We start from the raw sequence: 17301 nt of genomic DNA, 5'->3' as shown, positions 1-17301 counted from the left end.
AATTCACATAGTTTTGAATTGATTGTGCAGTATCTTGTAACTTTGAGATTTCAATGATGAGATTGTATATTTTTAGAATGACATTATAGTGTAGGTGTAAGCTTGAACATAAAACAGATCGAATATTTGGGTTGGATATGACAAGTTCAAATGCTTAAAGGTTAATAACTCAACATTATGTATTTCAGGTCGATACAACAAGTATTCACGTTTCTTAAGTCAAACCCCTTGGTTAATTGAAGGAGTTAAAAAACACGAAACATCAGTACAAGAACTGATTTGTAATGTCTTAAATGAAAGATATCATCCTGTTGGTAAGTTTATTTCTTTTCTGTCCTCTCACAGGTATATATAAAATATCCTAAATTCTTTTACCTAATTCAAGCTTTAAAAAAAAGAGGCAATATACATCACTTCTTTTTTTCCTTACATTTTGATTTCCTTATATTTGATTATTCCAAAGCATGTTACTAAAATCTCGAATAATCTCATTGCAGAATGTAAGTTTTCTGCATCTGGTCGTGAAGATGTGGATGTGAAAATGCTTGGCAATGGTAAGTATTGTATTCTTGAAATAGTCACTTGTAATTCTTCATTTGTAAAGAAACATAGTTTTTAAAAAAAAATTTAATTCATGATGAGTTGTGTTAGAGGGAGAAAATCAAAACTAGATACTTCACTGCATCCATTCAATGCTTTACATTTCCCAATTGAAAGTCTGTCAAGATCAACTTTTACTTACCTTTTTTTTTGTTTACTAGGAAGCAGTGTGCCTGTGTTAGTAAATACATACCAGTAATACATTGGATTCTAAAAGAAATGTTTAAAGCTGACTTGCTTTTGGTTATTCATTTACTAAATATTTCATAGACAATTGGAGAAGTTTCCACACTCCTGACTCACAGAGTTGTGAGTTCATATCCTACTATAGGCAATATTTCTTGCAAGTTTGATTTTATTTAATTCTTTTGATACCAGCCTGTCTGAAACTTTCCCTTTCCCTTCTTCCCTCTCTCTACATACATATTGTTATAGACATACAGATGGAAATCAGCTTCTCTTTTATAATATAACATATATCCTGTTGTTGACGAACTGGTATATATTGTACTGGTGTTGACTAATTGGTATATATTATGCTGGTGTTCAGCCCAAAATTTCATAACATCATTCAAATTATGAGATTTACATCAAAAGATTAATATTAAATCCATAAAGTGGGTTGATATTAAGAAGGTTCAGGGTTTGAATACAGGCATTTTCAAACATGTGGAAGGAGATGAAGTATGACAGTTCTGTGGTTAAGGTTGCTGAATTAGTAAGGCTTTGTGAGTCGTTGTCACCATCATCATATGTCCATTTTCTATGTTAGCATGGGTTAGATGGTTTGACTGGGACGAGTAAGCTGAAGAGCTGTACCAGACTCGTCATCTGTTTTGGCTTGGTTTCTATGGCTGGATGCCCCTTCCTAACATGAACCACTTATGGAGTGTACTGAGTGTTTTTTTTACATGTCACCAGCACTGACAACAACCATGATTCATTTAAGTGTCTTCTCAAGCACAGAAAATTGCCAAAAGTTTCAGTCATTTGTCATCATCTCTGAGGCTCAACAACCAAAGATCATATTTCACTACCTCATCTCACGTCTTCCTAGGCCTATCCCTTCTATGGATTCCTTCCACAATGAGGTTTTGGTAAATGGAACTGAAGGAAGCAAAATGTGTGTGTATGTGTGTCTGTACATCTCCTTGTTTTGACAGCTTGCAGTAATTGCTATTGTGTGTGTCTGTCATACAAGTGATATCCTTCATTTCCAATTTTCCATAAAATATTAACTTATTTGGAAACAGGTGAAGGGTTGTAGCAGAAGGGTATCCAGCCATAAAAAATTTGCTTCAGTGTATTTTGTCTGGCTCATGCAAACATGGAAGAATGGGCATTAAAATGATGTTGATGCTTCTTTTTGTTTATTGCTTCAGTTATTCCTTGACCATACAGTGTTAATCTTACAATAAAATTCCTTTGATTTTTATTTCTGTAGGTCGACCGTTTGTCATAGAATTGATCAATACCAAAAGATCAAACTTTACTGCTGAAGATTTTGTGGAGATGAAGAATGTAAGAATTATTTATTTTCCACATCAAGGTTCTTCTAGTGACCATTGTAAAGTTATCTTCTCTGTATCTAATAAAGAAAAAATATTATTGGCATTTAGTTATATGTTTAAATGCTGTTGGGATCTCATATTACTTTTACTTTAATAAAGTAACTTAACCAGTGATGATAATATTTATCTCATGTGATAATAAAATTTATCTTGGCAGTGAATTGGCAGAGTCATTAGAGCATCAGGCAAATTGCTTAGTGCTATTTATTTCAGCTCCTTGCATGCTGCCAGCTTGCTGCTTTAATAATAATAATAATAATAATCCTTTCTCCTATAGGCGCAAGGCCTGAAACTTGTGGGGAGTGGGTAAGTTGATCACATCAATCACAGTACTTGACTGGTACATAATTTATTGACCCCAAAAGGATGAAAGGCAAAGCTGACCTCGACAGAATGTGAAGACAGACAAAATAGCACTAAACATTTTGCTTGGCGTGCAAATGATTGTCAGCTCGATGCCTTAATAATAATAACAATAATGATAATAATGATGATGATGAGGTGATTTAAACTTGTTCTTTTTCTTTTAGAAAATCAATGAGAGCACAAAATCTATTTTTGTCAGAGATTTACAGGCTGTTTCAAGGTAAGTAGTAAAAGTCCAACGGATGATGTTCCTTTTATTTCGGCATGACTTAGTTGTCTTTTTAAATGATTGAAACTGGTAGCATATTTTGATAAAAATATAAATACTTTCTTGTTTTTATTTCAAAGAATTTTATTTTTGTTTTTTACTATAAATTTACTCATGTAAGACCTTAACTGGTTCAATATGCACACACACACACACACACACCTACATATATATGTAGGTGTGTGTGTGTGTGTTGGTATATCTCGACTCTGTCTGATAACTGTAAATGTGTGTTATTGTCACATGAGTAATTTCCAGTTTTCCATGAACAACATGTCTACCCTTGGGGGTAAAATATCAACGTTGCTTGGAAACTAATGAGGGTTGGTGACAGGAAGGGCATCTGCCTCAATAAATTCCACCTGACCCATTCAAGCATAAAAAAGTGGACGTTAGAGTGATGATGAAAGAATATCCTCTGAATATTAGCTATGTCAACACTAACTGTTGTATTCTCCTGCAAGTGGCATCTAGCAGTAATTTATCTTATGAATTTAAAAAAAAATTTCTTAAACTCACCAGTCTACAATATTCTATATTAATATAGTGATTCTCTCATCATTACCTTTCAAATTAGTGATGAGAAATTCATTGAAGAGATCTAAGAAAACTAAATCATGTTCAAAGTTATCTCTCATACTTCCTCAAACAAAATATTTAGCCACTGTTTAGTGTAATCTTTCCTCACTGCTTAGCCCTTTCATTACTGTATTTATTTTGAGATGCTCTGTGTTTCTTTCAATTATTTTAAATATAACAAAGAATTTAGTAAAATAACCTAGTTATCTTTAAGCTAATGTTAGGAACATAAATTGTGACTAAGGTTTGGTGGAAGATTTTAATTCAAAACTTATGAAAACAAGACATTTGTACTACAGAGCTGGTTTCGGCCGGGTTGGTATTGAAAGAATTAAATATTTTTTCTTACCAGCTTTTTTGTGATCTTTGCATTAAATATGTTAACATTAACTTAATTGTTATTAAAAAAAATAACAACCCCAGCAGTTCTCTGAATCTGCAAAATCATCCAACCCAAACATTTATATAATGATCTTTGTTTGCAGTGATGAGTGTTTAGTTGTTTGAGGAACTCAACTACTTCCTCATTGAATTGATGTAGATGTGTTTGAGGACTTCACAGACTCGTGTATCCTTATGTAATTTTCATGCAGGATCAACATGACACAGGGTGAGAAGGCCAACCCTTTTAATTACAGGTACAAATCCATCTGTTATGCTTTCACTCAGTTTCTGTCTACCCATTTCCATTCACAAATTTTGTGTTGACTTGAGGCCTTGGTAAAAAAAGCTCTTACCCTAGATGCCATTGCAGTGGCACCTTGGGCAAATATCTTGCCATTGCCATGAATTTACAAATACACACACAAAAAAAAAAGAAGTAAAATGTCGAGGAGGTTCTTTTAGTCTTGCAATTTACATGGTAACCCCACTAATACTGGTGCTACAAAAAAAAGTACCCAATGGCTTTAGGAAGAGTATGCAGCTGTAGAAACCATACCATAGATATTAGAGCATGACGCAGTCCTCTATCTTGTCAGATCCTGTCAAACCTTCCAACCCAGCATGGAAGGTAGATGTTCTATAATGATGAATGCTGGTGGCAGTAGCAGCATTCTGTATGAAACTAAAGAATCAAAATTAAGTTTACTGGCTAATTTAAATTCCTGTTTGCAACTTCTTAAACACAAAACCATGTCTGTGTGTTGTGTGTGTGTGTGTATGGGAGGAGGGGGAGTTATGGAGCAGTGAAGATGGGTTACAAAGGAATATACTTAATTTCTAAATGATTGTGGTTGCATAGTTTGAGATTTCATTTAACATTTCACCTTTCATTAAACCACTGTAATGTATTGACCCTAATTGTCCAACATTGTTATTGCAGAGAGGAGATTGGAAATCTGAAGGAGGGAGAAATTGATAAGACGAAAAGTTACTCCGCTCTGTGCTGGTCACAGAAACCACTGACAGAAGAGCAACTAAGTGCACTTTCTACTTACAAGGTGAGTTTTATCCATATTTCTGTATTTTCTTTTGAGAAATTCATTTAATTAAAGGAACATAAATATGTTTAGAAATTGCTAAGAGATTTTTGTAAATCTCTTGAAAATTCTTAAGACACTCCTTTGTTTTGGTTCTAGGATTTGGCTATTCTTCAGAAAACACCTATCCGAGTTCTGCACAGGTAAGTTCTATGAAGGTTGCTACCTTTCTTTTCAAGTGTGTTTATTTTCATAATGCATCTTCATTATCTTAAAACTTTGTAAATGATGTAGATATTAGAAGTAGTAGATTGAGAAAGAAAAGAAAAACATACCCACACACAGTGCTGGAATCGTAGGTGAAATAAACACCAGGGATGCTTTACTCCATGCAGAAACTGCCAGAACTATTCAGATGTAGTGCAAGCTATTCTGATGGTGAAGCATTTCACTCCTTAGCTTGAATGGGGCACTGAGGAGTGAATTAGCCTTCACCTGTGAAAGGGTTCCATCTGCATTCTTTTGTCAACCACAGCCACCTTGAGCTGGTTTTAGCTCCCGTATCTAGCTCCTTGGTAGTTTCCTTGAGTTGTCTGCTTTCCAGACCAATCTTCTTCAGGATCTAACATATTTAGGAGTGGGTGCTATAAAGTTCCTGGCTTTAAGGGTGTTGTGAAAGTTGGAGGCCCAACTTTCAGAGTTCTTTTACAGAGTTTAGAAAAACTGAAGGACTGCTGTGATAAGTTTGTGAGAAGGGAATATGTTGAATAAAATCATAATTAACTGATCCTCCTCTATTTTCTTTTACTCAAAACCAGGAACTTTTCAGCTCCCCTTCATATTAGTTTGTTGGTAGTTACTTCCTGATTTCACAAAAGAACACATGCCTTCAAATTGATACTAATATTTGTTTCTACAATATTGTACCAATTTCTCTACATGAGCTACTTATTGATCACAGGAAGCTTTATTCATTTAAAGTCTAACAGAGGCATTTTACCTTAGTTTAGTGTTTGTCACAAGAAATAAATTCATGAGTTTTAATTTATATTAAAATTTCAGAAGTTAATTCATGTGTGTGTGTGTATGTATATATATATATATATATATATTATATATATATATATATATATATATTATATGCATATATTCATTCCATTGTTTCATTAGTATTTTCCTGTGCTGGCAACCTTTGTTTTTCAAGTGAGGGTTTTTTGGTCAGTAATCTTCAAAAGTATAGAGCTACAAGATATATTGTTCACACGAAATGGAAACATATCACTATTTTTTTTCCCCCTCAGTCTTGTGCAAAGCAGCAGAAACCATAAATATGTATAAAAATTGGTGTTTTTGCATATGTCTGTATACATCTAGCATTACAGCAGTTGATATAAATTCATGTGTGTGTCTGTGTGTTTTATGTGTTTCTGAATGTGGATGTTTATGTCTTTAAATAGCTGTAGAAGTATGTCAACTGGAATAAACAATAGATAAATTTTTTTATTTTATTTTACATTTCAGGCGTCCCCTGGCATCTCGTAAACGTCTGATTCACTTCATGTCTGCAACAAAAGTGAATGACAATCACTTTCGCCTCAAACTTTCTACACAGGCTGGAACGTATCCTTTTACTTTTGCTTTGTGCATAGTGGGTGGGTTATCAGAATTGGTAGAGCACCAAATAAAATACTCTGTGGTATTTCATTGCATCCTTTTATATTCTGAATGTGATGCATATGGATGAAGACAGCTTTGTGAAGAAGTGCCGATTTCTAACTGTGAAGAGGTAGACCCAGGAAGATGTGGGATGAGATGGTGAAGTATGATCTTCAGATGCTGTGTCTCATGGAGGTGATGACAAGTGACTGAAACCTTTGGTGATTTGCTTTGCTTGAGAAGTGACATCATAGTTGTGGCCAGTGCCAGTGACAGGTAAAGAGCACCCACTACACCTTGTGGAGTGGCTGCTGTTAGGAGGGGCATCCAGCCATAGAAACTAAGCTAAAATAGACTGGACCCTGGTGCAACTCTCCAGTTTACCAGTTCCAGATAAACCATCCAACCCATGGAAAACAACCTGGCTCGTTCCTCTGCTCCCGCCCATGCTGCTGCACTTGCCCCTACCTCGCCAACACCACTATCCTCACAGGCACCCATCATCGTCCCTATCTTATCAATGACTCCTTTATCTGCACTTCTAGCAATGTCATTTACTGCATCTCCTGCTCTTTCTGCCCTTCTCTATATGCCGGTCAACAGGACACTGCTTGGCTGACCAGTTCATGGAGCATCTCTGAAACATCAGATTCGGCAATGACACCCTGATCTTGCGCCATTTCCAACCTATGGAAAATGATGATGATGATGAATTATATCCTTTCAAAGTTGATAAAACAGTAAACCTAGTCAAGTACTATCATTGATATGATTGTCTGTACTACTTCTCCAAAATGTGTCTAGGTATAAGGTGCCTGTTCGCATACTAAGCGTGTGTGTGGTGGTGGTGGTGGGGGAGTTATGTAATCCATGTTTCTTTGTGTGTGAATGTTGGATGTCCATTGTTTGATGAAGATTCAGTTCTTTGATCAACTGAATTGTCTGCTCCTAAATCATGTTAATAGCTGAGTATTCCACAGACATGTATGACCTTAATGTAATACAGTATGCTATAAGGCTGAATAATAGGTATGTTTCACCCAATGATCTTCTATACAGTTTTCTTCTACCTAATTCCACTCAAAATGTATGGATCAATCTGAGGTAACAGAAAATGACATTTACCCAAGATACCATGCATAGCATTTGAACCTGAGTTCTTGTGGTTTTGAAGAGAACACTTTAATCATTTGGCCATACTGTACCTAGCAGTATTTCTTCTGACTCATTACTTTCTGAGTTCAGATTCCACTGGGATCAACTTTGTTTTCCATCCTCCCAGCATTGATAAAGTACTAGTCAAATATTAGGGTCAATAATATCGAGTGCCCTGCTCCCTGTGAATTTGCAGGCCTAGTGCCTCCTTTAAGTATAGGAATCATAAGTGATTTGCTCATAGTATGTCAAGATGTGGACATCCTTAATAAAGGATTTTGATTGCCATGTCATTTTTTTTAAGTATAAAAATTCAGTTTTAAAATGTTTATTTTTGTGATTTCTTCCCCCCGTTTTGCTACTAGGATAACATTAACTTGCATACTTAAATGTATTAATTAGCATACCTAATTAAATGAGGAATGCAAAACATAGAAATGTTGTTATTAAGAAGTGATTTTATTGGAATTTGAATAAAATATATTTACTGGGTGAAAAATTGTTTTGAGGAGAGTTCTAAGAATAAATATATTTGATGGCAAAAAGGGATGTTTGTGGGAAGTTGTCATTGTATTTTTATACAACTAAATCCATTGTAAGCATTCTCTGAATATTTTTGAAAAACATACTCAACAAATGAATTTTTTCTTTAATGAAATTATCAGCTATGTGAAAGAATTTGTTCATGGTGATTTTGGAAGAACTCAGCCAAATTTGTCTTGCATTTTCAAAACTGACTGTGATATTTTAGAACTGGATGTTGTGGTAAGAACACATTTTCATTTTAGTTAACTTAATGTATTTTGTGTGATGGTACTGTGATGTTTTTATGGAAAGCCACCATTATGGAATTCCAGTAAGGCCAACTAAGTGTTGCCTTATTGGAATTCAAAAACTAACTGTAAATAATCACTTAGTGGCATATTACAGTTTGTGCAGTCTTAGGTGTATTAGGTTACACATAACTGAGTTACTCCTGCCTTGTACATAATCTGCTGTTTATACATTTTATAAGAGCAGCTTGAAGAATTTTCAAACTCTATGGAAGTCATACTTTAGATCTAAAGCTCATGACTTTGTATCTTGAGCTAAAGAACAAGCTTGATGAAGATTTTATTCATTTTTTGCTGCAGTTGATTTATCTGGAAATTAAGGTGCCAGTTCTTTTGAAAGTTATCAAATATATTATAGAAACTGCTTTATGCCAGCTGTGTGCATAGAAATTGTTTTCTGCTAGCTGCAGTCTTCTAGATTTGCTGATTTTCTGTTCCTTATAGATACAATGTAGTTTTTCTAGAGGTCTGATAAGAAGATCATTATTGTCACCATTGTTTCTTGTTCACCTGCTTTTTGCATGCTAGCATGGGTTAGATGAGATGTGTTGAGGCAATTTTCTGCAGCCTAATGTCCTTTCTTTTGATGAATCTTGTTTTTCTAGCAAGGTATTTTTATTCTGCTGGTCTTCACATGGTGAAGCTTCTGACCTATGGAATATATTTATACTAGAAACACAAACAAATGATACCATTTTTGCTCAAATGGTGACAGTATGAAGACATAGGTTCTTGTGCATGCACACACACACACACATTGTGAAACCCACAATGCAGTATTGTTCCCACATCCAGGACGGTGTTCTGTCATGCACACCCTTATCCTGGATTGTGTCCAGAGAAGAGTCATGCAGCTGATAGGTACTTTATCGCAAGTGGACACATTCTAGCCTCTTCCCCCATGCTTGCTATCTCCTCTTCCTTTTCTATAACAACCATAACAGCTTTTGCTCTTTGGAGCTGGCTTCTTTTGTTCCTCCACTACTCAGGCACTCCATCCATCCACTCATTTCACATATCCACCTCTAGCCCCCACTTGGTGCATCACTTTCCCTGTCATAACTACTGTGCCCAGTCTGAACATTGTCCCTCTAGAATCTCTTCCCAATTCATGTTTCAAACATGGCAGCTATTCAAATGTAATATTAATGGCATCAAACAAGGCGGCAAGCTAGCTGAATCGTTAGCATGCCAAGCTTAGCAGCATTTTGTCTTGTCTTTACATTCTGAGTTCAAATTGCTTTCATCCTTTCGGGGTCAATAAAATAAGTACCAGTTGAGTACTGGGCTTGATGCAATCAACTTACTTACTTTCCCGAATTTGCTGGCCTTGTGCTAGAGTTTGAAACCAATATTAATGGCATCGGTCTCACCTATCTTAAAAGACCAGCAAAAGTCATAGGATCTGCTCATTCCTTTAAATTCAGCAAGTAAATATGCGTGCGCACACACACGTGCATACACAAAACACACACACACACTGTGTTTGTCTAAATATACAAATGTCTGAAATGCATTGTTATTAATAAGATAACAATTTTTTCAAGTTGTTAATCTCAACATTATAAAAATAAATACTTTCAATAATTAGATTTACTCTGTGCTTTGATTGGTTCAGTCTTTAATTCATCCTCAGATTCTTATTCATGAATATGTACATAGTTCTAGTTTAGATTTGAACTTGGAACTTTTATTTCCAAGCTAAAGGCAACAATTAGGATTCCAATTCACTTGGCTATTGATGCATGTGTCTGTTTAATTTATTTCTACCAGTTTCAGGACTGTTATTGTCATCTGAAATAGCTCTCACTTTTTTTGACTATAAATATTACTCAGAATTGGTATATTTATTTTATTAACAGTGAACTAATCTTTCAAAAAGAGGATCAAAGGTCATTCCTGGGGTAATTTCCTGAGGACCTGAAGAAACTGGCTCATAAGGCCAGTTTCCACAATTCTATGGAATATATATTCCTTTCCCTCAATGGAGTGCTGATCCATCTCTAGATTACTCATTTTTACCATGTGAGTGGATGGGAGCAATGGGAAATTATGTTTTGCTCAAGAATACAATGTATTGCTTGGCCCAGAATTGAAACCACAATCTTACACTTAGGAGTGCAACACCTTAACCACTAAACCATGTGCCTCCACAAACTAATCTTTACACTTCAATGAGTTGTCTTCACAGTTTTCTCATATCTTCTAAATTTCAATGATTTATTTACTGTATTCTTATATTTCTTTCAGTCTGTGGACATTGACTGGCCAAAACGTCTTGACCAATGAAAGACATTTCTGCAGGCAAATCATCTGATTGTAATATGGAGCTGTGATCTAGAATTTAATAATAAATTTGGAAAAAATGAATAGATAAATAAATAAAAGAAATAAAAAAACAATCACTCTCTCTCTATTGTTGTTACATTATCATTATTGCTGTCATTTTCATTTTATGCCTGTTTTTCTATGCTGGAATGTTTGGATTGTCCTTGACTAGCATAGCATCTCACCATTTGTTGTATTCCTTAGTTATGTAATACACATCACAACAGAGAAAACCATTAATCTTGTTGTTGTTATGTATCATGTTTTTCAGCTTGATTTTTATTTTATGATACTGCATGCTCTTCCTATCACCAAGCACTTTACAATATAAACATTAATTTCTGCAATATGCACAAGGCTTCACATTTTATAGACTGTAGCATTGAACCCTATTTTGTTGTATATGCTGTATCTTGTGTCTTTGACTAGGCACTTATACAAGGGTTGGCTGAAAAGTTCATAGGCTGACCAAGATACTCTTGTAACGAGCTTAGTGTGAGTGAATATCTTGTCTTGTACTTTCGGGGTACAAGAAAGCAATCACTAGCCGTTGCTTTAATAATCCAGAATTCTACCAGTCAGAAACAACAAGACGCAGACGTAAAATATATATAACTACTTTATTCTCTTTCTTGGTAACAATAACAATAAGTGTGTTATCTGATGTCCTTGGTTCTGGGCGCGCAAGGCTGAAAGTTAATCGATTGTAATATTTACAATGTTCAGCCGCCAAAACAGAAAGGGTCAAAATGGCGTCCGGAGGAAGAAGATGATGTCTGCAACAATCCAGGTTAAAGGCCTTTTGGTAAGGACTGCTAGTAGCAAGTTCGAACGGAGAGAAAATATGCGTGACCGTCTCCTTCAATCGCTGCTGTCCCAAGTCGCCGCTGCTGCTGGCAGCAGTCAAACGTTCTACGACCCCCTTACCTTGGCTAACCACCAGGTAGGCAAAAGGGTCGTGCTTCCGGAGGTTCACGCATGCACGAGAGGGCCCTTCCTTTCTGTGCCTTGGCGAAGGCACCAACACGCGCGAAATAGAAAATGGACGGTGCGCGCGCGCACCGTTATAGTATCACTACACTCTCATGGAATGTGACCAAATGAGGTTTATTTTTCAACATAGTCTTCCTTGTAGTCCACACACTTCTTTCATTGGCATTGCAGTGCTTGGATCCCATTTGTGAAGAGGCTTTCATCAACAAAGTCATCAACAGCAGTGTTTACATCATCATCCCTGTGGTACTGGTTCCCAGCTAAGTGTTTTTTCATGTTGGTGAACAGATGATAGCAGATGGGGCGAAATCAGAAGAATAGGGAGGGTGATCAACCAGTTCAATCACACAGTAGCCACTGAAAGTAAGGATTTGTGTGCTGGAGCATTGTGTGCTGGAGCATTGTTCTATTGAAACAAGATCCCTTTTGTCAGTTTTCCTGGCAGTTTGGTCTTGATTTAGCTTTTTATAAATGCCTCAGCAAGCTGGCATAGTACTCTCCTTTGATGGTGTGACTCTTTTAAAAATAGTCTATAAACACAACATCTTTTGCATCCCAAAAGACAGGCCATCACTTCTATGATGATTTTCCTGGTTGGACTTGTGTTCAACTTCATGAAATGGTCTTTCCAGATGAAACGACCTGGCCTTTGGAGCAGGTGAGGAGGAGTATTTCCACTATGGATTGTCTCTTTGTCTCAGGCTAACACATGGATTAGGAAACATTCAAGGAAAGCAGCTGGATCTGCCTGAAACAATGTCAGATTTTCCCGTGATGTGATCAGCCTGGTGCACTTTTGATCTGGTGTCAGAAGATGAAGCACCCATTGAGCAGAAACCTTCATGCCAAGTTCATTATGCAGAATATTCTTAACTCTCTCACAGGATATACTAGTAGTATGGGCTGTTCGATTTATTGTCAATCACCTGTCATCCATCATCATGTGGTGAACACAATGTTTTCATTGGTGGTGACAGTTTCAGGATGTCCAGATCTTGGGTCATCTTCAAGAATCTCCCTTTCCCTCCTTAATTCAGCTGCCCACTTTAGCACTATTGATAAAACTGGAGCATCGTCCCCTAATGTAGCAAGCATGTCAGCTTGAATGTTCTTGTGGGGGCTAAGCCATTTTTCTGCAGGTACATGATAACATTACGATGCCAAACTTTGTTCACTTTCAAGAGAAGTCACTACTAGTTAGCTTTGAAGTTTTTTTTGAACAGTCAAATGTGAGTTTACTGGAAACAATGCAGTTGTTAATAAGAGAAGTCGAACTTAATGCATGCAAGGTTTCACAGCTCTAGCATCACTCCTTCATAGTCAGCCTATGAACTTTCCAGTCCATGTAGAGTCCTTGGTAAGGTCATAAAAGAAACACTTAGGCCCTAAAGTAGTCATATTTATAGAATCCCAGTTTGGTGTCTTTGTTTCTTTTTCAATTTGGTTGTGTTTTGATGGGTCATACTGCATTAGTTGAAGACTATTCATATAGGATTCTAACAGATTTTGCATGATTTCTCATATTTCATCCTGTTGGAAAGTGATTTCTAGATTATGCGATTTGTGTCCGACAAGCTGTTGACAAATGCTGTTAGAATCCAAGCTGTTGATGAGGACTTCTCTAATACTGTCATTCTTATATCCTTTGATTGTTTGAGATCGAAAGTTGTAGTCTTGGTTTAGAAGTTTGACACCAGTAATTATTGATTTAAACTTTCAACAAGACTCTGTTTCTAATTTGCTGGCAAATATCTTGAGACGATTTCATTTTTCAGCGTGGCATATTCTGAAGTGTATCAGCAATGGCTTCAGATGTATCTTTGCAAACAACTAGCAAGATGTAATTAGTGCATTCAGTTTGTTATTGTGGTGGTTTCTAATAGTTGATAAAATGTAAGCAAAAGTCTTGTACAAATGTTGCCATTGAGATCTGCATTGCTGGCATTAAAATCAGTGCTGAAATTATCCAGTCTCAGAATTTTGTTCATCATATCATCATCATCATCATCATCATCATTTAACATCTGTTTTCCATGCTGGCATGGGTTGGATGGTTTAACAAGAGCTGCACCAGGTTACATAGTCTGTTTTGGCTTAGTTTCTACAGTGGGACGCCCTTCCTAATGCTAACCACTTTACAGAATGTACTGGATACTTTCTATGTGGCACCATCACCAGTGCCTTTTACATGACACCATCAGTGCTTTTTATGTGGCATCATTACCAGTGCTTTTTACATGGCATTAGCACCAGTGTTTTGTACATGATGCTATCATCAGTGCTTTTCATGTAGCACCATCAATAGTGGTGTTTTGGATTTAGGGGATGAAATATGGATGGAGGAAGAAAGTTGACAGGGCAGGTATGTGGACTTGATCATCTGCAGGGTTTGCTATCCAAATCTTTTTATGTATGAAGGCACATGGCTCAGTGGTTAGAGTGTTGGGCTTACAATCATGAGGTAGTGAGGTTTGATTTCCAGACCAGACTCTGTGTTTAGTTCATGAGCAAGACACCTTATTTTATGTTGCTCCAGTTCATTTGACTAGAAATGAGTTGCAATGTCACTGGTGCCAAGCTGTATTGGTCTTTGCCTTTCCTTTGGATAACATCGGTGGTATGGAGAGAGGAGGCTGGTATCCATGGACCACTGCTGGTCTTCCATAAACAACCTTGTCCAGACTTGTGTTTTGAAGGGGAAATCCCATGGTCATTCATGACCAAAGGGGTTTTTATAAATATCCTTGTTGCTGTACACATTCACTAGCTTTCTTACAAAGGGGTCTAATGCTCTTAGCTAAGACTTTTTTGGAGGCAACCAGACTGAACCATTTCATGTGTAACTGCCTGAAATGGTCATGACTTCTGGGACTTGACTGATGAAAGAAAGCCAAATATTACTTGTATTTTTTTGCCTGTCCTTTTTATTGTTGTTTCTCTTGACCACCTATCTGCCCAAACGTTTTAATGCCTTCTATTACGTTTTTGTTCCATGTGTATATATATATATATATAAATATATATACTTTCAAATACTTAGAGATTCTCTGGAAGTAGTTGGCAGATTTTACTACCTAAGTGACCAAATGTATTTCAAATGTGACTATCCATTTTTTCTTTAATCTATGCATATCTAGGATACATTATCCAATAGTTATTTTTAAGAAAGCAAGATATGTAAATTGATGGAAATTTGGATGCTATTTCCAGCTCGTTGATTGATTGCGTAGAGGGTCTTCCTCCATTTGTTGGCAATTGTTACTCTCTTTTACTCTTTTACTTGTTTCAGTCATTTGATTGTGGCCATGCTGGAGCACCGCCTTTAGTCGAGCAAATCAACCCCAGGACTTATTCTTTGTAAGCCTAGTACTTATTCTATCGTTTTTTTTTGCTGAACCGCTAAGTTATGGGGACGTAAACACACAGACACACACACACATATATACTACAGGTTTTGTCAGTTTCCGTCTACCAAATCCACTCACAAGGCTTTGGTCAGCCCGAGGCTATAGTAGAAGACATTTGCCCAAGGTGCCAAGCAGTGGAACGGAACCCAGAACCATGTGGCTGGTAAGCAAGCTACTTACCACAAAGCCTACACAGCAGATATACAAGGATTAGTCATTTTTACATACTCCATCTTTTCTTTTGTTGTCCTTGACTCACCCGCTCTCCAAACCTACATTTGTTTAATATATTCAACTACAATAAATTTTCCCGGTTTATTTTCTGGCTACACACACACGCACACACACACACACACACACGCATGCGTGCATACACATATATTTGAAGAAATGAGAAAAAATGGCTTTTCTGATAATTTTTCCACCCAACTATTCTTATAAAAATCTAATTATTAAAGTGGAAAAATAACCAGGAAAGCCATTTGTATTCACTTTTTCAAATAATACTTTACTAAGGACTTTCTATATCTTATTCTACTATTCTCAGAGTGGTTGGCATTATGAAGGGCATCCAGCTGTAGAAACTCTGCCAGATCAAGATTGGAGCCTGGTGCAGCCATCTGGTTTGCCAGCCCTCAGTCAAAATTGTCCAAGCCATGCTATCATGGAAAGCGGATTTTAAACGATGATGATGATGATATATAAATATATATATATATGTGTGTGTGTGTGTGTGTGTGTGTAAATCATTAGCTCCTACACGCATTTTTTTTCTCTCCTTGTTTTTTTTTCTGTGTATCTTTCTGTCGAAGAGCATAGGCTTGAAATGTAAAAGACTTGTTCTATTTCTATATTTCTATTCCTGAGCGCCATACTAATACATTTGTTTGTTTGTACTCCACCTGCCTTCGTCTTTTGTTTATTTTCGTAAACTTTCCCGTTATATATACACACACACACACACACACACTCTACTTACAGGAGAAAATGTTGAGCCTATCACCTTTTTCACAGTTTCCAAAACTGTTTGGAAGTTTGCAGAGCTTAAAATAATCTAGAAAAAAGTGGTGGTGAGTGTTTGCAATATCTACTTTGTGACAATCGTAAATTTAGCTAAGATCATACGAGATGATGTGAAGCCCTTGACATAAATATTGTATACACCTGATACAAAAGGTGGAGAGGAAGAGGTGGTGGTAGTGGTGAAATAAATGAAAGAAAAAGAAAAGGGTGTGACTATGCATTAACTGAGAGAGTTGAGTAGCAAATACTGTTAAAATACTTCTCAGCTCTGTCGGTGATTATTTAAAACTTTACAGGTGGCAAGAGTAAAACAGGTTTTATATATATATATATATATATATATATATATATATATATATATATATATATATATATATATATATATCCTTTAGTTGTTTCAGTCACTAGACTGTAGCTGTGCCAGGGCACAGCCTTGAAAAGTTTTTAGTTGAATGAATCAACCTCAATACTTTTTTTAAAGCTTGGTACTTATTCTATTGATCTCTTTTGTCAAAGTTATGGGGATGTAGACACACCAACACCAGTGGGGAAAAAGTGGTGAGGGCAAACACTGATACAAAGCTCCACCTCTAGCCCATATATATATATATATGTGTGTGTGTGTGTGTGTGTAAAGTGAACATAACACTGACATCTCATTTTAATAGATATATATATATACCAAAATTACATAAAAATGTCTTGAAATACTAAAGAGCAAATTTATTCAATAAAATTGCCATTGGCTTCAACAACAGCCTCCAGACAACTTTGGAATCTCCTGTAACTCTTCTTGACAGTCTCCTTGTTTAAGTTGGTAAATGTTGCCATAATCCTTGCCTTCAATTCATCTTTGGTGTTACAAGAAGTTTTGTTGTTCTCTTGCTCATCTGAACCCCACACATGATAATCAAGAGGATTGCAGTCTGGGGAGTTAGGTTGCAAGATGTTAGGGGTGATGTGGTCACAGAAATTGTCTGACAGCCATGACTGGGTTCTCCTGCATGTGTGGCATGGTCCAGAGTCTTGTTGCCAGATATAGAGTCATCCAGCAGCTACACTTTTGACCCAGGGCATCACTACCTCCTCCAGGCACTTGAT

At 36.5% G+C, this 17301-nt stretch overlaps 1 protein-coding gene across 2 annotated transcripts in view; it reads left to right on the top strand.

Annotated features, from left to right (window-relative positions):
* LOC115217303 (tRNA pseudouridine synthase Pus10) overlaps window positions 1-10854 on the top strand; it is a 41658-nt gene extending 30804 nt beyond the window's left edge. For both annotated transcript variants that reach the window (XM_029786952.2, XM_036507445.1), the window contains 9 exons: window positions 189-314; window positions 498-554; window positions 2045-2121; window positions 2702-2757; window positions 4709-4826; window positions 4965-5008; window positions 6327-6425; window positions 8282-8381; window positions 10700-10854. In XM_029786952.2, coding sequence (XP_029642812.1) covers window positions 189-314; window positions 498-554; window positions 2045-2121; window positions 2702-2757; window positions 4709-4826; window positions 4965-5008; window positions 6327-6425; window positions 8282-8381; window positions 10700-10738 — 716 coding nt within the window. In that variant the 3' untranslated portion in view covers window positions 10739-10854. The remainder of the gene's footprint in view (window positions 1-188; window positions 315-497; window positions 555-2044; window positions 2122-2701; window positions 2758-4708; window positions 4827-4964; window positions 5009-6326; window positions 6426-8281; window positions 8382-10699) is intronic.
* Window positions 10855-17301: the final 6447 nt, after the last annotated feature.

Source organism: Octopus sinensis, linkage group LG11 (assembly GCF_006345805.1).
Source record: "Octopus sinensis linkage group LG11, ASM634580v1, whole genome shotgun sequence".
Taxonomy (NCBI): Eukaryota; Metazoa; Mollusca; class Cephalopoda; order Octopoda; family Octopodidae; genus Octopus; species Octopus sinensis.
The sequence above is the reverse complement of the archived record's forward strand: the minus strand, read 5'-3'. Positions and strand labels throughout refer to the sequence as shown.